Source organism: Dendrobates tinctorius, unplaced genomic scaffold (genome assembly GCF_039654945.1).
Source record: "Dendrobates tinctorius isolate UK_male_01 unplaced genomic scaffold, ASM3965494v1 ptg000059l, whole genome shotgun sequence".
Classification (NCBI taxonomy): Eukaryota; Metazoa; Chordata; class Amphibia; order Anura; family Dendrobatidae; genus Dendrobates; species Dendrobates tinctorius.
The window spans coordinates 14,339,757-14,355,191 of NW_027361727.1; the positions used below are offsets into that span (position 1 = coordinate 14,339,757).

At 40.9% G+C, this 15,435-nt stretch overlaps 1 protein-coding gene across 1 annotated transcript; it reads left to right on the forward strand.

The window, feature by feature from the left end:
- Positions 1–3,618: 3,618 nt before the first annotated feature.
- LOC141092450 (chymotrypsinogen A-like) lies at positions 3,619–11,767 on the forward strand. Its single transcript, XM_073578613.1, has 7 exons — positions 3,619–3,670; positions 3,909–4,012; positions 5,547–5,626; positions 6,778–6,856; positions 7,448–7,628; positions 8,936–9,069; positions 11,551–11,767. The coding sequence occupies exons 1-7, from the start codon at positions 3,619–3,621 to the stop codon at positions 11,710–11,712; spliced, it is 792 nt and encodes a 263-aa protein (XP_073434714.1). The 3' UTR covers positions 11,713–11,767.
- The last annotated feature ends 3,668 nt before the right edge of the window (positions 11,768–15,435 follow it).

The following is a 15,435-nucleotide window of genomic DNA, read 5'->3' on the forward strand; positions in this document are numbered from 1 at the left end:
CTATCCCGGACATACAAACATACGCGCACACACACACACACATACACACTTTGAGCTTTATATATTATATATATATGTAGCTTTGTCACCATAAAAAGGAGGGGGGCCCAGACACATTTCTTGCACAGGGGCCCCAAGCTGTCAGTGTCCAATCGGAACAGGCACCGGACCTGAGCATGTGACCGCTGAGCTCAAATGAGAGGTTGAGCCATGGGCATGCTCAGTGGAGTGAAAGAGAGACAGTCGCCGCTGGCTACTGCAGGCTGCTATAGCTGAACCAGGGATGGCAACAGCAACCAACCCAACAGCACTAGCTTGAGCAAGGTGCCGGGACCGACGTCTTTGCTGAGCAGGCTCCTCTGCGGCCGGGACTAAATAGGAGACCGCAGAAGACAAAGAGCCTCATGTATTGTTCCATATAGAATAATTTACCCCATATGATGTTCCATACAGTATAATGATCCCTAAATATTGCTCCATACAGTGTAATAAGCCCCATATATTGCTCCATACAATATATAATAGGCTCCATATATTGCTCCATTCAGTATAATGAGCCACATATATTTCTCCATAAAGAATAATGAGCCTTATATATTGCTCCATACAGTATAATGAGCCCCATATAATGCTCCATACAGTAGAATGAGCTCCATATAGTATAATGAGCCCCATACATAATGGGTCCCATTTAATGTTCCATACAGAATGGACCCCGTATATGATGCTCCTGTGTCTGACAGGCCCCATATAATGCTTCATATATAATGGGTCCCATAAATGATGCTCCAGTGTATGATGGGCCCATATAATGCTCCATATATAATGGACCCCATATATGATGCTCTAGTGTATGATGGGCTCCATATATGATGCTCCAGTATATAATGGACCCATATAATGCTCCATATATAACGGGCTCCATATATGATGCTCCAGTGTATGACAGGCCCCATATAATGCTTCATATATAATGGGTCCCATAAATGATGCTCCAGTGTATGATGGGCCCATATAATGCTCCATATATAATGGACCCCATATATGATGCTCTAGTGTATGATGGGCTCCATATATGATGCTCCAGTATATAATGGGTCCCATTTAATGTTCCATACAGAATGGACCCCGTATATGATGCTCCAGTGTCTGACAGGCCCCATATAATGCTTCATATATAATGGGTCCCATAAATGATGCTCCAGTGTATGATGGGCCCATATAATGCTCCATATATAATGGACCCCATATATGATGCTCTAGTGTATGATGGGCTCCATATATGATGCTCCAGTATATAATGGACCCATATAATGCTCCATATATAACGGGCTCCATATATGATGCTCCAGTGTATGACAGGCCCCATATAATGCTTCATATATAATGGGTCCCATAAATGATGCTCCAGTGTATGATGGGCCCATATAATGCTCCATATATAATGGACCCCATATATGATGCTCTAGTGTATGATGGGCTCCATATATGATGCTCCAGTATATAATGGACCCATATAATGCTCCATATATAACGGGCTCCATATATGATGCTCCAGTGTATGACAGGCCTAATATAATGCTTCATATATAATGGGTCCCATAAATGATGCTCCAGTGTATGATGGGCACATATAATTCTCCATATATAATGGACCCCATATATAATGCTCTAGTGTATGATGGGCCCCATATATTGCTCCATATATGATGCTCCAGTACATAATGGACCCATATAATGCTCCATATATAACGGACTCCATATATGATGCTCCAGTGTATGATGGGCCCCATATATTGCTTCAAGCATAATATAAAAAAATGAAATACTCATCTCTCGTCACTGGTCGCTGCTCTGCTCCATACTCCTCAGCGTCGCCGTCTTCCAGCTCTGCGCTGTGACTAGTCCGTCAGAGGGCACACAGACATGACATCATAGCGCCCTCTGACCTAATCGTTACAGTTAGTAGGTACTGAAGAAGCCGCAGCGGAGGACTGGGGAGAGGTAAGTATCGCAAGTGCTGGGACCCTGAGCAAGTGGTGAGATGGACCATTAATGGGCGCCAGAATTAGCCCAGGCACAGGGCCCACATAGCGCGCCAGTGTCCCCGACGGCGAGTGGGCACCCCGCCTGCTCAGGGTCCTGGCTCTTGCCCGGGTGTGCCGGATGCTGACACCCGCCCTGATAATTATAACTTTGAATCAACCCTTTATGCCCACAAGTCTAATGCAAGTGTTGCATAGTTACAATACATTATCTTTAATATCACCAAAAGGTATGTCACTGTCAATACACTAAGCATCCTGACTGACCCCAGGTATGACTATGACCAAAGAGGCCACACTCAATCTCCACGAGGTTTGAATATGTACATCCATTATAGCATTGATCATATAGAAGTCTTGACACAAAGCTATTTTAAAAATCTGACATCCAGAATCTGATTATCTCACCACTCCAGTGAGTTTATATATTGTTAAAGAGCTGAAAAATAAATTATCTGAATATGCATCCATACAGAAGGGCACCTATGTTATAGCAGTGATCCAGAATGTTATTACTAATATTTTATATTTTGTTTTATCACTTAAACAATTTATATCTATATTCAGTATCTAACTTTGTGTTTTTGTGTGTTCAGTACAAGAAACTTTTGTTTTATATTCTTTCTCCACTTATGAGCCCTTCTTCCCACCTCCTGAACTTTTCCATTACTTTGAAAAACAGCAAAAATTCAGCGTGCTCAAGACGAGACTAACTGCCAGGTCAACGAGGGATCAGATGATACAGTAGTATCCATTCTTAAAATGACAAAAATATCTCCATGCAGAAAGATATCCAGATGTAAAAGAGTGAAATTCGACACCTTACAAATTCAGCGTAATTTGTTTCTGTTAACTTTCTGTGCCATGATCTCTTTCTTGTGTGTTAGTAAAAGAATGGCTACATCTGTAGATGCCTACCAAAGTCTATGTAGATAAATACAGACACACGCATCTGTGCTGCTGCTTTCTGGTAAGTGTTTTATCTTACCACAGCGTTGGTTTCACAGCTACATTGCTCAGTACTTGTGTATAATGTCCTCTATCATACTGCTGCTTTTGAACATGTGTTACCTAGAGACAGAAGAGTAGAAATCCCTCTTGTGTCTGTCTGTGCTGTGTGCTAGTCTCCACTAACTAGCTCAGAGACAACTGAAAATCAGACATAGCGCCTGCAGAAGGGCAAACTTATTTTAAATGCAGTATACGAGTCATACATTGGTCTGAAATAGTGTTATTCTTTTGTAAATGATTAGCTTCCAAAACATTATTTTATTCTTGAAACCAAAAAAAAAAACTATGGGGGCGATTTTTAAATACTAGAACATAGGGTCCAATGGAACAGCAAATGCTAGGTAGCAGTCCTGTGGTCCCAATAGATAGCCACTATTTTAAATATTTGCAGATGTCAAATTTAGGAAGCAAAAGGTCACAACATTGAAGGTTCTAAATTAGAACCGCAGTATTTGTTCACCTTGCATTGTACATTTTAGCCAATCATTAAGCAAATCCATATCTTACAGCTCGGTTCCCTTTCCTATAAAAGTTGCCCAAGTGACTAAGGAAAGTATTCGCTATGGGTTTCCTACTGCTCGTCTCCTGTTTGGCTTTGGCCAGCGCAGCTTATGGTAAATTTAACTGTCGCATGACATTTTATTTTTTAGATTTACATCTAATTATAAAAATTTATTTTGCATCGTCATCTTTGTCACACAAAAAAATCAATGTATTTTATGCGTCTTATTACATAAGCCAGAAGCTAAGATGAAATTTCTAGATATGAAATATTTTACGTTTCGCTGAATAAACATATTTTCACATCTTCTAATAATAAAATCCTTTTTTTTTTCTTTTTTTTTTTACCAGGCTGCGGTGTTCCCGCCATCAACCCTGTGGTCTCCGGCTATGCCAGGATAGTCAATGGTGAGGAGGCAGTTTCAGGATCTTGGCCCTGGCAAGTCTCTCTTCAGGTAACAATAGATATTAATTAAAAAAAAGAAAAGGCTAAAATTTAATCTGCAAAGAAGTGTTTTGTTTTTTTTTAAAGTATTTCACTTCTTTGCAAACTGTCTTCTCAATCATCTTTGAGTACAAGGACTGTAATTCTTACATATAAATCCCCTAAAAAAAAAAAAAAAAAAATTGATCACATATACTGTCCATTAAAAACCTATACCCTATAAACAAAAAAAGCAACAAAGACAGACAAGAAATAATAAAAGCCCTGTAGAGGGCATAGAAAAGGGCACTTAAATAATAAGCCCTATCTAATACTACACAAAGAAATGGACACTGACAATACCCTACAAACAAACCCTATTATTGGTACTACCTGACTGCGTAGGTTGGCACACTAAATGATAGACAAATATGCTGCCTCCACTCACTGACGGCTCACACTAGACCACCCCAAAGGTCCTTGTCTCTATAAATCATTTTTTTGGGGATCTATATGTATGAAATATTTTGATGGTCCTCACATTTCCGAATTTAATGTTAGACAGGACCAGGTTTGTAAAAATAAATGAATGTGTGTTGACAAGGGGCTAAAAGTCTCAAGCCGAAGAAGAAAACTTTGTAGCACTTACCAAATCGACGCTACTACATACAACTATCGGGAATATGTCAGCAGCTTTTTGCTATGTAATCTGTGAGCAGCATGATGTAGGAACAGGAACCCCGATTCCAGCTGTGTTTAGGTAATCAGTGTTTAATCTTCAGGAGATTATCACTACAGGACTAGGTGCCTGGTGCTTCCTGGTCCAACCCCGCCCCCATGACTGATTAGCAGCTTTCTGTCTATATACAGTGCACAGATCTGCATCAGAGAAAACTCTGATTGTATCACAGATTCTGTACCCAGTAAACTAAGTGATACATCGCTGGAATCAGGGTTTCTGCCCCTACATCATGCTGCTTTCGAATTATTTAGCAAAAAAAAATCTGCTAATGGTCGTGGTCCCGGCCAGCCAATACCATCGGCTAAAAACGACCTCCGCTCAACACCCAGCCAGGACCCACACAATTTTCCCGTAAAGTGCCAGAACAGCAGCTCGGTCGAGACTACCGCTCTCGAACACTTTACATATATGCTCCAAAAGATTCCTCGTCACAGGTGTCTACAGATTCCCTGATATTCTAGAATGTTTCTACTGGAGATATATTTCATAGGAGAACATTATGGAAGTAATTTCGAAAACGGTGATACAGTATAAAATCCCTGTCAGTTGTAATAACACTTTTATGCCATATAATGATACCGCAGAGACACAATCCAGAGGAACCTATGTGAGAATGGTGTATATGATAATGATTCTCACAATGCCAATGCTAGTCCCTTACTTGCAATTTTGGAAGCTGCGACCTGCTATTAAGGTGGTTGTAAGCCCTCCCCAATTTACATGGCCTGTGTAGCTGCAGACATGATATGCTTTGTATTGCTCTGCTTATTTTTCATAGATTTATCCTTCAATATTTCCTAGATTGTTGCTTTATATGTTACAGGACAGGACTGGATGGCATTTCTGTGGGGGTTCACTGATTAACAGCGGTTGGGTGGTAACAGCAGCTCACTGCGGAGTCCTGTAAGTACGGTACATTCGTTAACAGCAGCCTAAAATTGTTGAATTTTTAATAAACACTTTTATTTTACTCTTTCCCAACATCCACCTTATGACACATATATAGCAGTATTTCTTAGGAGTTGCATGGAGCAGGCTTATGGAGCTAACACCATTTCCAGCTCGCTCAGATCCCAACATTTTGACCCTTTAGGCGATGTGCAGATGGGTTTTATTTTCACTACAAGAAACACTCCTTTTTTGGGTGGAATTTTTGAACAATTTTTTCTTTTCCTCATGGCGTATTTCAGAGTTTTTGAAGGGTTCTGTAACTTTTTTTTTCCCTAAAATGATTTTTGCAGCCTTCTGATTTGACGGTGCCCATTTTGGACCAGATTGTAACAGGATTAGGTTAAAAGATTTTCTCTTTTTCCCACCGAACATTTTTTCAAAATCTGAAGTGGGAAAAAGAAAGAAATAACTTGGTGGTCCACTCTTCGACGGGGCCACCGAGTGTGTAACTAAACCCAATGTGAAAGCACTCAACTTTATCTTGAAGGGAATCTTTCACCTATTTTTTCGACTATCAGCTGTCGGCACTGCCATCAGGGGCTTATCTACAGCATTCTGTAATGCTGTAGATAATCCCCTGATGTAACCTGAAAGAGAAGAAAGATGAGTTATATTATACTCACTGGGGGCGTGGTCGGGTGTGGTCTTGGTTCGATGGGTGTCGCGGTCCGGTCTGGCGCCTCCCTTCTTCTAACAATGATGTCCTTTTCTTTGCTTCCTGTCACAGCTCCTGCGCAGGTGCACGCAGAGCAGAGTCCTGCAGAGCGCAGGCGCCAGACCTCTTTGACCTTTCCCGGCCCCTGCGCACTGCAGTACTCTGCTCTGCCCTCAACAGGGCAGATATAGTACGCCTGCGCTGGAGCCATGACGGGAAGCAAAGAAGAGGACGTCATCGCTAGAAGATGGGAGGTGCCGGACCAGGACCGCGACACCCATTGGACCCGGACCGGACCGCCCCTGGATGACTATAATATAACTCGATTTTTACTAGATTTGGGTGGTTTTCAGATGCACCACATATAATATTAATTTTTTTTTTAGGGTTTATTTTATAATAAGATGTAAAAAAATGACATATTGGTTCCATGATGTGTTATCTGTAGTTTATCTGACCGCGTGGTTGTCGGAGAACACGACAGAAGTTCCTCTGCTGAAGCGATCCAGACTCTGTCAGTTTCAAAAGTGAGTTCCTATGTAGTTTTATTTTTGGTGTATAATTACATTTACAGTCATGACAGTTCAATGCCATTTATTATATTTCTATATTTTTAGAATTCTGCTATATTGCCTCTCACCTAGCCAAATCAGATCTCATACTTTGCACTGACGAGAGCCTATAGCTCGAAACACCATGTCTGCAAATTGAGATTCTGATTTGGCTTTTATCCTAAGTCATATTACAAGACTCGTTAAAGGGTTGATTGGGACTTGTAGGATCGATACTACCAATAGGTGGCGCTGTAGAGTAAAAGTCCTCTTTCTCTCTGAAGAGGCAATTTGCATATGCTATATTGTCTAATGGTTTCTGTTTAAAACGGATACAACAGATAGAAACTCATTGACTTACAATGGCATTTGTTGGGTTCCGTTCAGGAGTCTGACGGGCCTGTAGCGTTATTTTTTGAAAATATTTTAGGTGATGGCTCCTAATGCAAGTGTGAACAGGTTTTTAGCATTGGACAATATTTGGCTTTAATAGTTTGATTTGCAGTGAAATATAATAAGTAATACAAAACGGAGACAGATTTTATAGTAATTTGTTTTCTTTTTAAGGTTTTTACTCATCCAAATTGGAACTCCAACACCATCAGTAACGACATTTCCTTGCTAAAACTCGCCAGTTCCGCTGTTTTGGGCAGCAGAATCTCCCCAGTGTGCTTGGCTAACCCCGGTGAAGTATATGATGATGGCCGTCTCTGTGTTACAAGTGGATGGGGATTGACAAGATATAACGGTATGACGAGAATTAGTGAAAAGTTGACACAGTTTTGGAAATTGCTTTTAGGAAAATCCTGAAAAGTGTAAACTTGTTTTTTGGTAGGGCAGTGGTGTTTTTTTTGGAATGCCGCAAGCTCTAAGTATGGCATTATGTCTGCCTCATCACATTACCCTATAGAATGCTGCCAAAACCATATAGAAAAAAAAATAACATCGAATATGCCTGCACATTTTGGAATGCTAAAATGACCGAAAGTGTTGGCACCCTTGAAAGTATTCCAGAGAATTAAGTATTACTCTCAGAAAATTATTGCAATTATATGTTTTCTTATACACATATTTATTTCCTTTGTGTGTATTGGAACAACACTAGAAAAAAAAGCAGAGAGAAAAAGGCAAATTGGACATAATTTCACACAAAACCCCCAAAATGGGCCAGACAAAATTGTTGGCACCTTTCCAAAATTGTGGGTAAACAACTTTGTTTCAAGCACGTGATGCTCGTTCAGACTCACCTGTGGCTAGTAACAGCTGTGAGCAATATGAAAATCACACCTGAAACCTGATAAAAAGGGGAGAAGTTGATTCAATCTTTGCATTGTGTGTCTGTGTGTGCCACACTAAGCACGGAGAACAGAAAGAGGAGAAGAGAACTGTCTGAGGACTTGAGAACCCAAATTGTTGAAAAATATCAACAATCTCAAGGTTACAAATCAATCTAATCTCCGGAGATCTTGGTGTTCCTTTGTCCACGGTGCACACCATAATCAAGAAGTTTACAATCCATGGGTTAAACGATCTACAAGATGTATTCTATGATAGTGTTCCTTATATAGCACCAGATTAGCACCTCTAATGACATCCATCCACTAAAGGCAGCTGATATACACATTTAGTAAACTATACCACTTCCAAACTATAGCATATATGGTATATGGGATCATAGACTTATCGTAGGAGACAGATTCTGGCAGTGATGTAAGTTGAATCTTGTGATCTCCAATGCAAAAGCTCCAATGTGGCCCCTAATTATTACAACTCTTGTAATATTAAGTCTTTTCATATGAGCTAAACCCTTTGGGCCCTCTAGGCTACAGGGTCCAAGTGCAATTGCAACTCCTGCACTTATTATAGTTATGCTCCTGATTTCTTTTTGGATTACTAAACAAAAAAAAATACCTAATGAATCCTACATATATTAGGGCTGATATATTTACAGTTTAATCAGTATTAAAATGAATGAACATTTTGAAAATACTTATATAAAAGTCACAAAACAAAATAAAACTTGTTAATATGCTCAATACTTTATTTTCTGAACAGCCCTAAACACTCCCAGCAAACTGCAGCAGACCGCCTTGCCCGTGTTGTCCAATGCTCAGTGTAAGAACCACTGGGGAAGCAACATCCTTGATTCCATGATCTGCGCTGGAGCTGCCGGATCCTCGTCCTGCATGGTTTGTATCATCAGATGAATGAATCCCTGCTTTCTCTTTAGTTTGTTAAGGGGTGCACGTTGTTATTATTATTATTATACATTTTTATAGCGCCATTTATTCCATGGCGCTTTACATGTGAAAAGGGGCAAATATAGACAAGTACAATAAACATGAGCAATACAAGACACACACAAGAACAGAAGGAGAGAGGACCCTGCCCTCAAGGGTTCACAGTCTACAGGGGATGGGTGAGGATACACTAGGAAAGGGTACAGCTGGTCATGCTACGGTCCAGTAGACTGAGCATCACTGCAGGTTCAAGGCTTGTCAGAAGAGGTGGGTCTTCAGGTTCTTTTTGAAGGTTTCCGTGGTAGGCGAGAGTCTGATGTGTTGGGGTAGAGAGTTCAAAAGTATGGGGGAAGCACGGGAGAAGTCTTGTATGCGGTTGTGGGAAGAAGAGATAAGAGGGGAGTAGAGAAGGAGATCTTGAGAGGATCGAAGGTTGCGTGTGGGTGAGTACCGGGAGACCACATCACAGATGTATGGAGGAGACAGGTTGTGGATGGCTTTGTATGTCATAGTTAGGGTTTGAACTGGAGCCTCTGGACGATAGGAAGCCAATGAAGGGCTTGGCAGAGAGGAGAGGCTGGGGAATAACGGTGAGGCAGGTGGATTAATCGGGCAGCAGAGTGCAGGATGGATTGGAGTGGTTCCAGAGTGCTGGTGGGAAGGCCAGAGAGTAGGAGGTTGCAGTAGTCGAGGCGGGAGATAATGGTGTGCACTAGTGTTTTTGTGCACTTAACCTCTTATTTTCTTTACGAAAACATTGATTGCTACCCCCACCTGCACCATAGGTTTGGAGTGCAGCGGGAGGAGGAAAAAGGACTACTGCAGTGGAAGCAGATCAGAGCCTGTGACGAGAGCTGTCAATGACAGTATGTGAGGGCATTTGCAGTGTCCACAACGAGGTGAAGAGCCAGTGATTGATATCTCTCGATTGACAGACCTGAACTCAATCAGTGGCTCTGCACCTCTCAACATTCGCTATGGTCTGCTCCATGTGTCTGACGTCACTGCTCCACTCACCTCCTGGGTGTTTGCAAAAGGATAAGGGAGGATGAAGTTTAGGATCAAAGCGCAGAGACATATTGTTGGTGACTGCAAAGTGATACCAACATGTGGATAGTGTCATCGAGGATGGTGGCAGTGACAATTCTGTTAGTGCTGTGCTGGTCACTAGTTTTTTCAGAGATCTGAGTGGAGCAGTCATATCATCGTGTCTGCAGTGCTCAGATCACAGTAATTAAAAAGTTCACCAGTCACTATCAAACATCAAAGTATTTGTTATGACTGCTATAGCACATGCACACAGGTAGTGTACAAACCAGGGAGACAACTACATGAACCTGACAGAACCCTGTTCAAACTAGGAGAAGCCCTGGTCTGTCCATGCCTGACCGTGGAGATTTGCACTCGAAGAAAATGCACTGGCGCCCTCAGTCGGCAGCTTACCCTGAATGTCCTCAGCAGCTCCTAGTATCGCCAGAGTAGCAATACCCTAAGGAATAAAGGAACCACACACACGAAACATCTGCAACCATCTTTAAATACAGCAGAATGAATGCATTCAACAAAAACTGCCACCAACAGAAAACATCAGCAGGGGAAGGCATATAAAGTTGCACCCGAAAGGTGATAGTGGAGACAAAAAGAGTAAATAAAAAACACCTGTTACCCAAAGTTGACAGAAAAAAAGAAAACAGAACTAAAACACAAAAAAAAGGTGCATTTTCTGTGGCTCCTTGGAAAACGACACCGACCTCAGAACACAGGATCAAGGGTTCGAATCCAGATGCATGACAGTATTAGATACTCAACTCAGCGGTCTGTTTCACACATGATAGGATTAGATGCATGGATTGTATCACATATGTAGGGATTAGATACAAGGACTATATTACACATGATAGGATTAGATACACGGTTCAGCAGACTAATGGTGAGTGCCCATTTCATAGCTGATCCTGCCACAGTATAGGAGATTATGGTCTGACTGCAGTTTCCTATGTCCTTGTAGTTCCTGTATTTGCGCTGTCATGTTTTGATACTTACCAGCAAATAAAAATGGCATCCTCCAAGGGCTGCAGAAAAAAATATTAAAAACTGTAAATTTTACTATGTTTAAAAAATAAATGATTACATAATTAGATTAAAACTAAAAATCATTGCACATTCCCTTTCGTTTTCCTTCCAGACTATCAAATTCTTCCTCCTTTTTCTTCTCCATTCTTCTTTTTACATCTTTAGTAATCAGAGGCTATGGAATTCTTTGGATTATTATTATTTTTTTTAATTTAAGTGGAAGAAGAGGCGTTAGGAAGATGAAAAATATTTGTACACATACATACTCTGTATAGATGGGAAGTGATTGGTTAGTTGCTTCTATTTCAGTATCTTTGAAACTTAACAATTTTATTATAAATTTGTTTTTTAATATAGGGCGATTCTGGTGGACCCCTTGTGTGCCAAAAAGATGGCGCCTGGACACTTGTCGGTATTGTGTCCTGGGGAAGCAGCACATGCTCAACCTCATACCCAGGTGTCTATGCCCGCGTCACTGTACTCCGTGACTGGGTGGACCAGATTCTTGCTGCCAATTAATGGACCGCAGCTCTAATAATTTCTTTACAGAAATAAAAATAAACCGTTTCATTTACATGTTTGGATTCTGGTTTTTTTTTTTGAGGTTTCTATGTGTTACTCACTAAATGTTTCTTTAGACGTTTAAGAGAATATACAATATCGGCCTTGTATATGTATATTTAGATGGTTGAGGTAGGCATTTGTTTGCGGCTTCAGAGGCATACAGTATGTGAAGGGTGAACAGCAAGTGGTCAACACAAAGAAGTTTGTTTAGAATAAAAGTTACAATTAAAAAGAGATAAAGAGAAGATATAAAAAGGCATATACAGAAACCCCTATGAGTATGGGCGGATTCAGAAGTCCGTATTAACCAGTGTGAGATCAGACCGCAATGCACTGACTGGCTGGCAGCCAGGCTTGGACTGGTCCACTGGAGAACAGTAAAATCCTCTGGTGGGCCCCTGTGCAAGAATAGGCCACACCCCTCCTATATGAGCAGTACTTGGCACAATATACTTGAAATCACTATGTACAGAGGAAGATGGCACCCCGTTCATTGTTATATAAATTTGTGATTGAGGATAATGTCACATTATCATGTAGCTAAAAAGTGGGGCCCTTGAATTGGTTTATGGTGGGCCCTTGACACCCCAGTCCGACACAGCTGGCGGCTCTCCCATCACGCTCGTATCTGGAGATCCCTGGCCAGTTCATGCATTGTGGTCCGAACTCAGACAGATTTATATGGATGCTTGAATGCACCCTATCATGGAGGGGTCTGACCTGTTGCAAAAGGGTGAAATATTAAAATCAGAATTCTGGCTTACATGGCCATGGAGTCTCTGCACACACCCAGACCAAAGAATGTTGAACATCGGTAATAATTAAACAATGAAAAGCAAAACAAACAATTATTACTTTTCAAGAATCGTTCTTTCGAAAGACTTGGAGGCGCCTGATTTTTGTTAGAATATCAAATTAATGCAACAGCATCTTACCGAACATTCTGACAATTTCTGCAGGCCTAGCCTGGGCTTCTTTTAGCTGAAACAAAACATTATTTTATAAAGCTGGTATATAGGTGACATGTAACAAGTAATATCACATATTGACAACTTTTGATTCATCAATAGCTGTATCGATTACTTTTTCTATTAATGTAAAACATGTAGATAGGAGGCTTGATGCTTTGGTCATGGTAAGAGTGTACCAAGAATCTGTGCTTGGCACGAACATTTTGCTGACAGGTCAGGTTCCCTTGTTCAGTATTTGTAAGGGAAATCCAGGACTGGAACGATTAGGAGAAAAGTGTAATAGAAACATGTCACCACTTCTGTATTTATCACCCACTCCTGATTTTGGCTAACAAATCCTATATGATAATCGTCTAATTCTGTCTGTCTGTAATGGAAATCCCGCGGCGCTGATTGGTCACGCCCAGCCGGCCGTGACCAATCAGCGCATTCGAACGACGCACGCCTCCGTCGGGAGATCTGTGGCGCAGAGAGAGAGAAAAATACTACATACATATTCTAGAATACCCGATGCGTTAGTACTGATATAAAATACTGACCAAATACTGATTGTGGCCTTAAAGTAACATACTCAAAATGTTATACAAAAGGGAATTTGGAGGCTGACCTCCTTTTCTTATGAGTTGAATGGTATGGTTGTAAGAGTGCCCAGAAAGTAAGGTGCACTGGTGCAGAGGTTGAGCCTGCTGTCAGTCAGGAATGGTGGCGCGGTTACAGCCGCCGCTCCCTACATACAGAACAATGAACCTGCCCCGGTGCCACTCTATGACTGGAAGCCAAATGCTGCCAGAGGTAATAAAATTAGTTTCCTCCCGGTAGCTAGCGGAGAGCTAAGTGCTGATGCTGGGCAGGTTCAGAACACTATGAACCTGAAGACTAACTCAATATCTACAGGTTAAGGCTGGGATCACATTACCGTGTGTGAGGCGAGAAACTCACACGAGTCTCTCGAATCAACACCTGGCGCTACCGCTGGCACTCAGGATCAGAGCTGCATAGAAACACATGCAGCCACAGCTCCGGTCCTGAGTGCCGGCAGCAGTGCTGGGTGTTGATGCGAGAGACTTGTGCGAGTTTCTAGCATCACACATGGTGGTGTGATTCCGGCCTAATAGTGTTTTTTTCACATGTCAGGATCCCTTTAAAATCTACTGCATTCACAGTTGAAGCAAAGTGATTTAATCAAAACTCATGCCCACTGTGCATGTATAGACGCTCTATGCGCATGTATAGACGCTGTAGAACGGTGCATTTTTAAGTGCAGAAACAAAGATTTTCTGCTCTAAAAATGCATTAAAAATGCTGCTTCGAGTGTGGACCAAAACTGCATAAAAAAGGGGGAAAATGCAGCAGTCAGCACAGATTTTTATTGCTTATTTTGGTGCAGAAAAAAAAACATTTCTGCATGTGTGAACATGGCCTAAGATTGCATAGTGTAGTTGTTGCTTTCTTCCCCCCTTCTGCTTTTTTTGCTCATAAAATTTATTTTGTTGAACAGTTTTCACAGTGGATGTGAGTTATGGACACTGTACACTTAAAAGGTGTGATGGAACGGTATTTTTTTTATTTTATTTTTTTTTTCTCCCCATATTCTTCTATGGGGAATGTGAAAAAAACAAACAAAGAAACTAAACTATCACATTTGCGTTTTTAAGTGCAGAACTCAAGATGTTACTGTTCTAAAATGCATTAAAAAAGATGCACTAAATCTGCACAAACGAATAAAAAAAGCAAATTGCTGTTGGGTTTCTTAGTGCAGACATTTGCAATAAAAAAGCAATGAAAAAAAAAAGGATCATGGCAGCAACATGTGAACACAGACCTAAACACATCGATATGGAGAGGATATTGGGTTAATTTTTCCACCCAGTACCATTATTGTAGATGGAATTTCTTGAAATCTCATCCAAACATCTCATCCAATCTTGGTTTGGCTTGTAGGTTGGATGCACACATCAGATTTGGGTAGTAATTTTTCTAAAACCTGGACTGGATACTATACACAGAGGAAATATTGACCATTGTTTCCTCTCCGTATCCATTCCTGAATTTGGCTCCAAAATAAGCACAAGTGAAAGTGCAGGTGCTCCAGGTATACACCTGTCAAAGAGCTGATCAGCTCGTCCTCATGGTTTCCTTTCCTTTTAGAAGCTAGTCAAATCAAGTAAGTTTTTTTTTTTTTACTATTGTTTCCATTTTTACAATTTTTCATCACATTTTCTAAATATAACGCACCAGAATTCTAGCCACGTGCCATATTTACAGGGTTTTAAACACTTTAGGTGACCTCTTTACAAGTTTTTTAAGATGGTTTCAAAAGTTCCTAATTTTGCGGCTCTCCAATTTTTATGCAAAAAAACCCTAACTTTTTGGGTTTTCGGTCACTTTTTAAAAGTGGGTATGATTAGATATGCAAGAGAGGTTAGGGCTAAATGTATGAATTGCAACTTAATAAAAAAAAGCCATGTGCATGTAGCCTTAGGGTGTGTGCACATGTTGTGGATTTGGCTGCGGATCGGCAGCAGATTTGTCCCTGCGGTGTACAGTACCATGTAAACCTATGGAAAACGAAAACCGCTGTGCTCATGCTGCGGAAACGCAGCGGTTTATTTACTGCAGCATGTCAATTCTTTGTGCGGATTCTGCAGCGTTTTTACACCTATTGCATTATCGGAATCCGCAGGTGTAAAAACGCAGGGGAAATCCG

Bases quoted from the DNA above. Each gene is read 5' to 3' on its own strand.
- LOC141092450 (XM_073578613.1), top strand. From the start codon at position 3,619: ATGGGTTTCCTACTGCTCGTCTCCTGTTTGGCTTTGGCCAGCGCAGCT. The intron at 3,671-3,908 runs GTAAATTTAACT...TTTTTTTACCAG, and splicing joins TTTGGCCAGCGCAGCTTATG to GCTGCGGTGTTCCCGCCATC. The intron at 5,627-6,777 runs GTAAGTACGGTA...TGTTATCTGTAG, and splicing joins GCAGCTCACTGCGGAGTCCT to TTTATCTGACCGCGTGGTTG.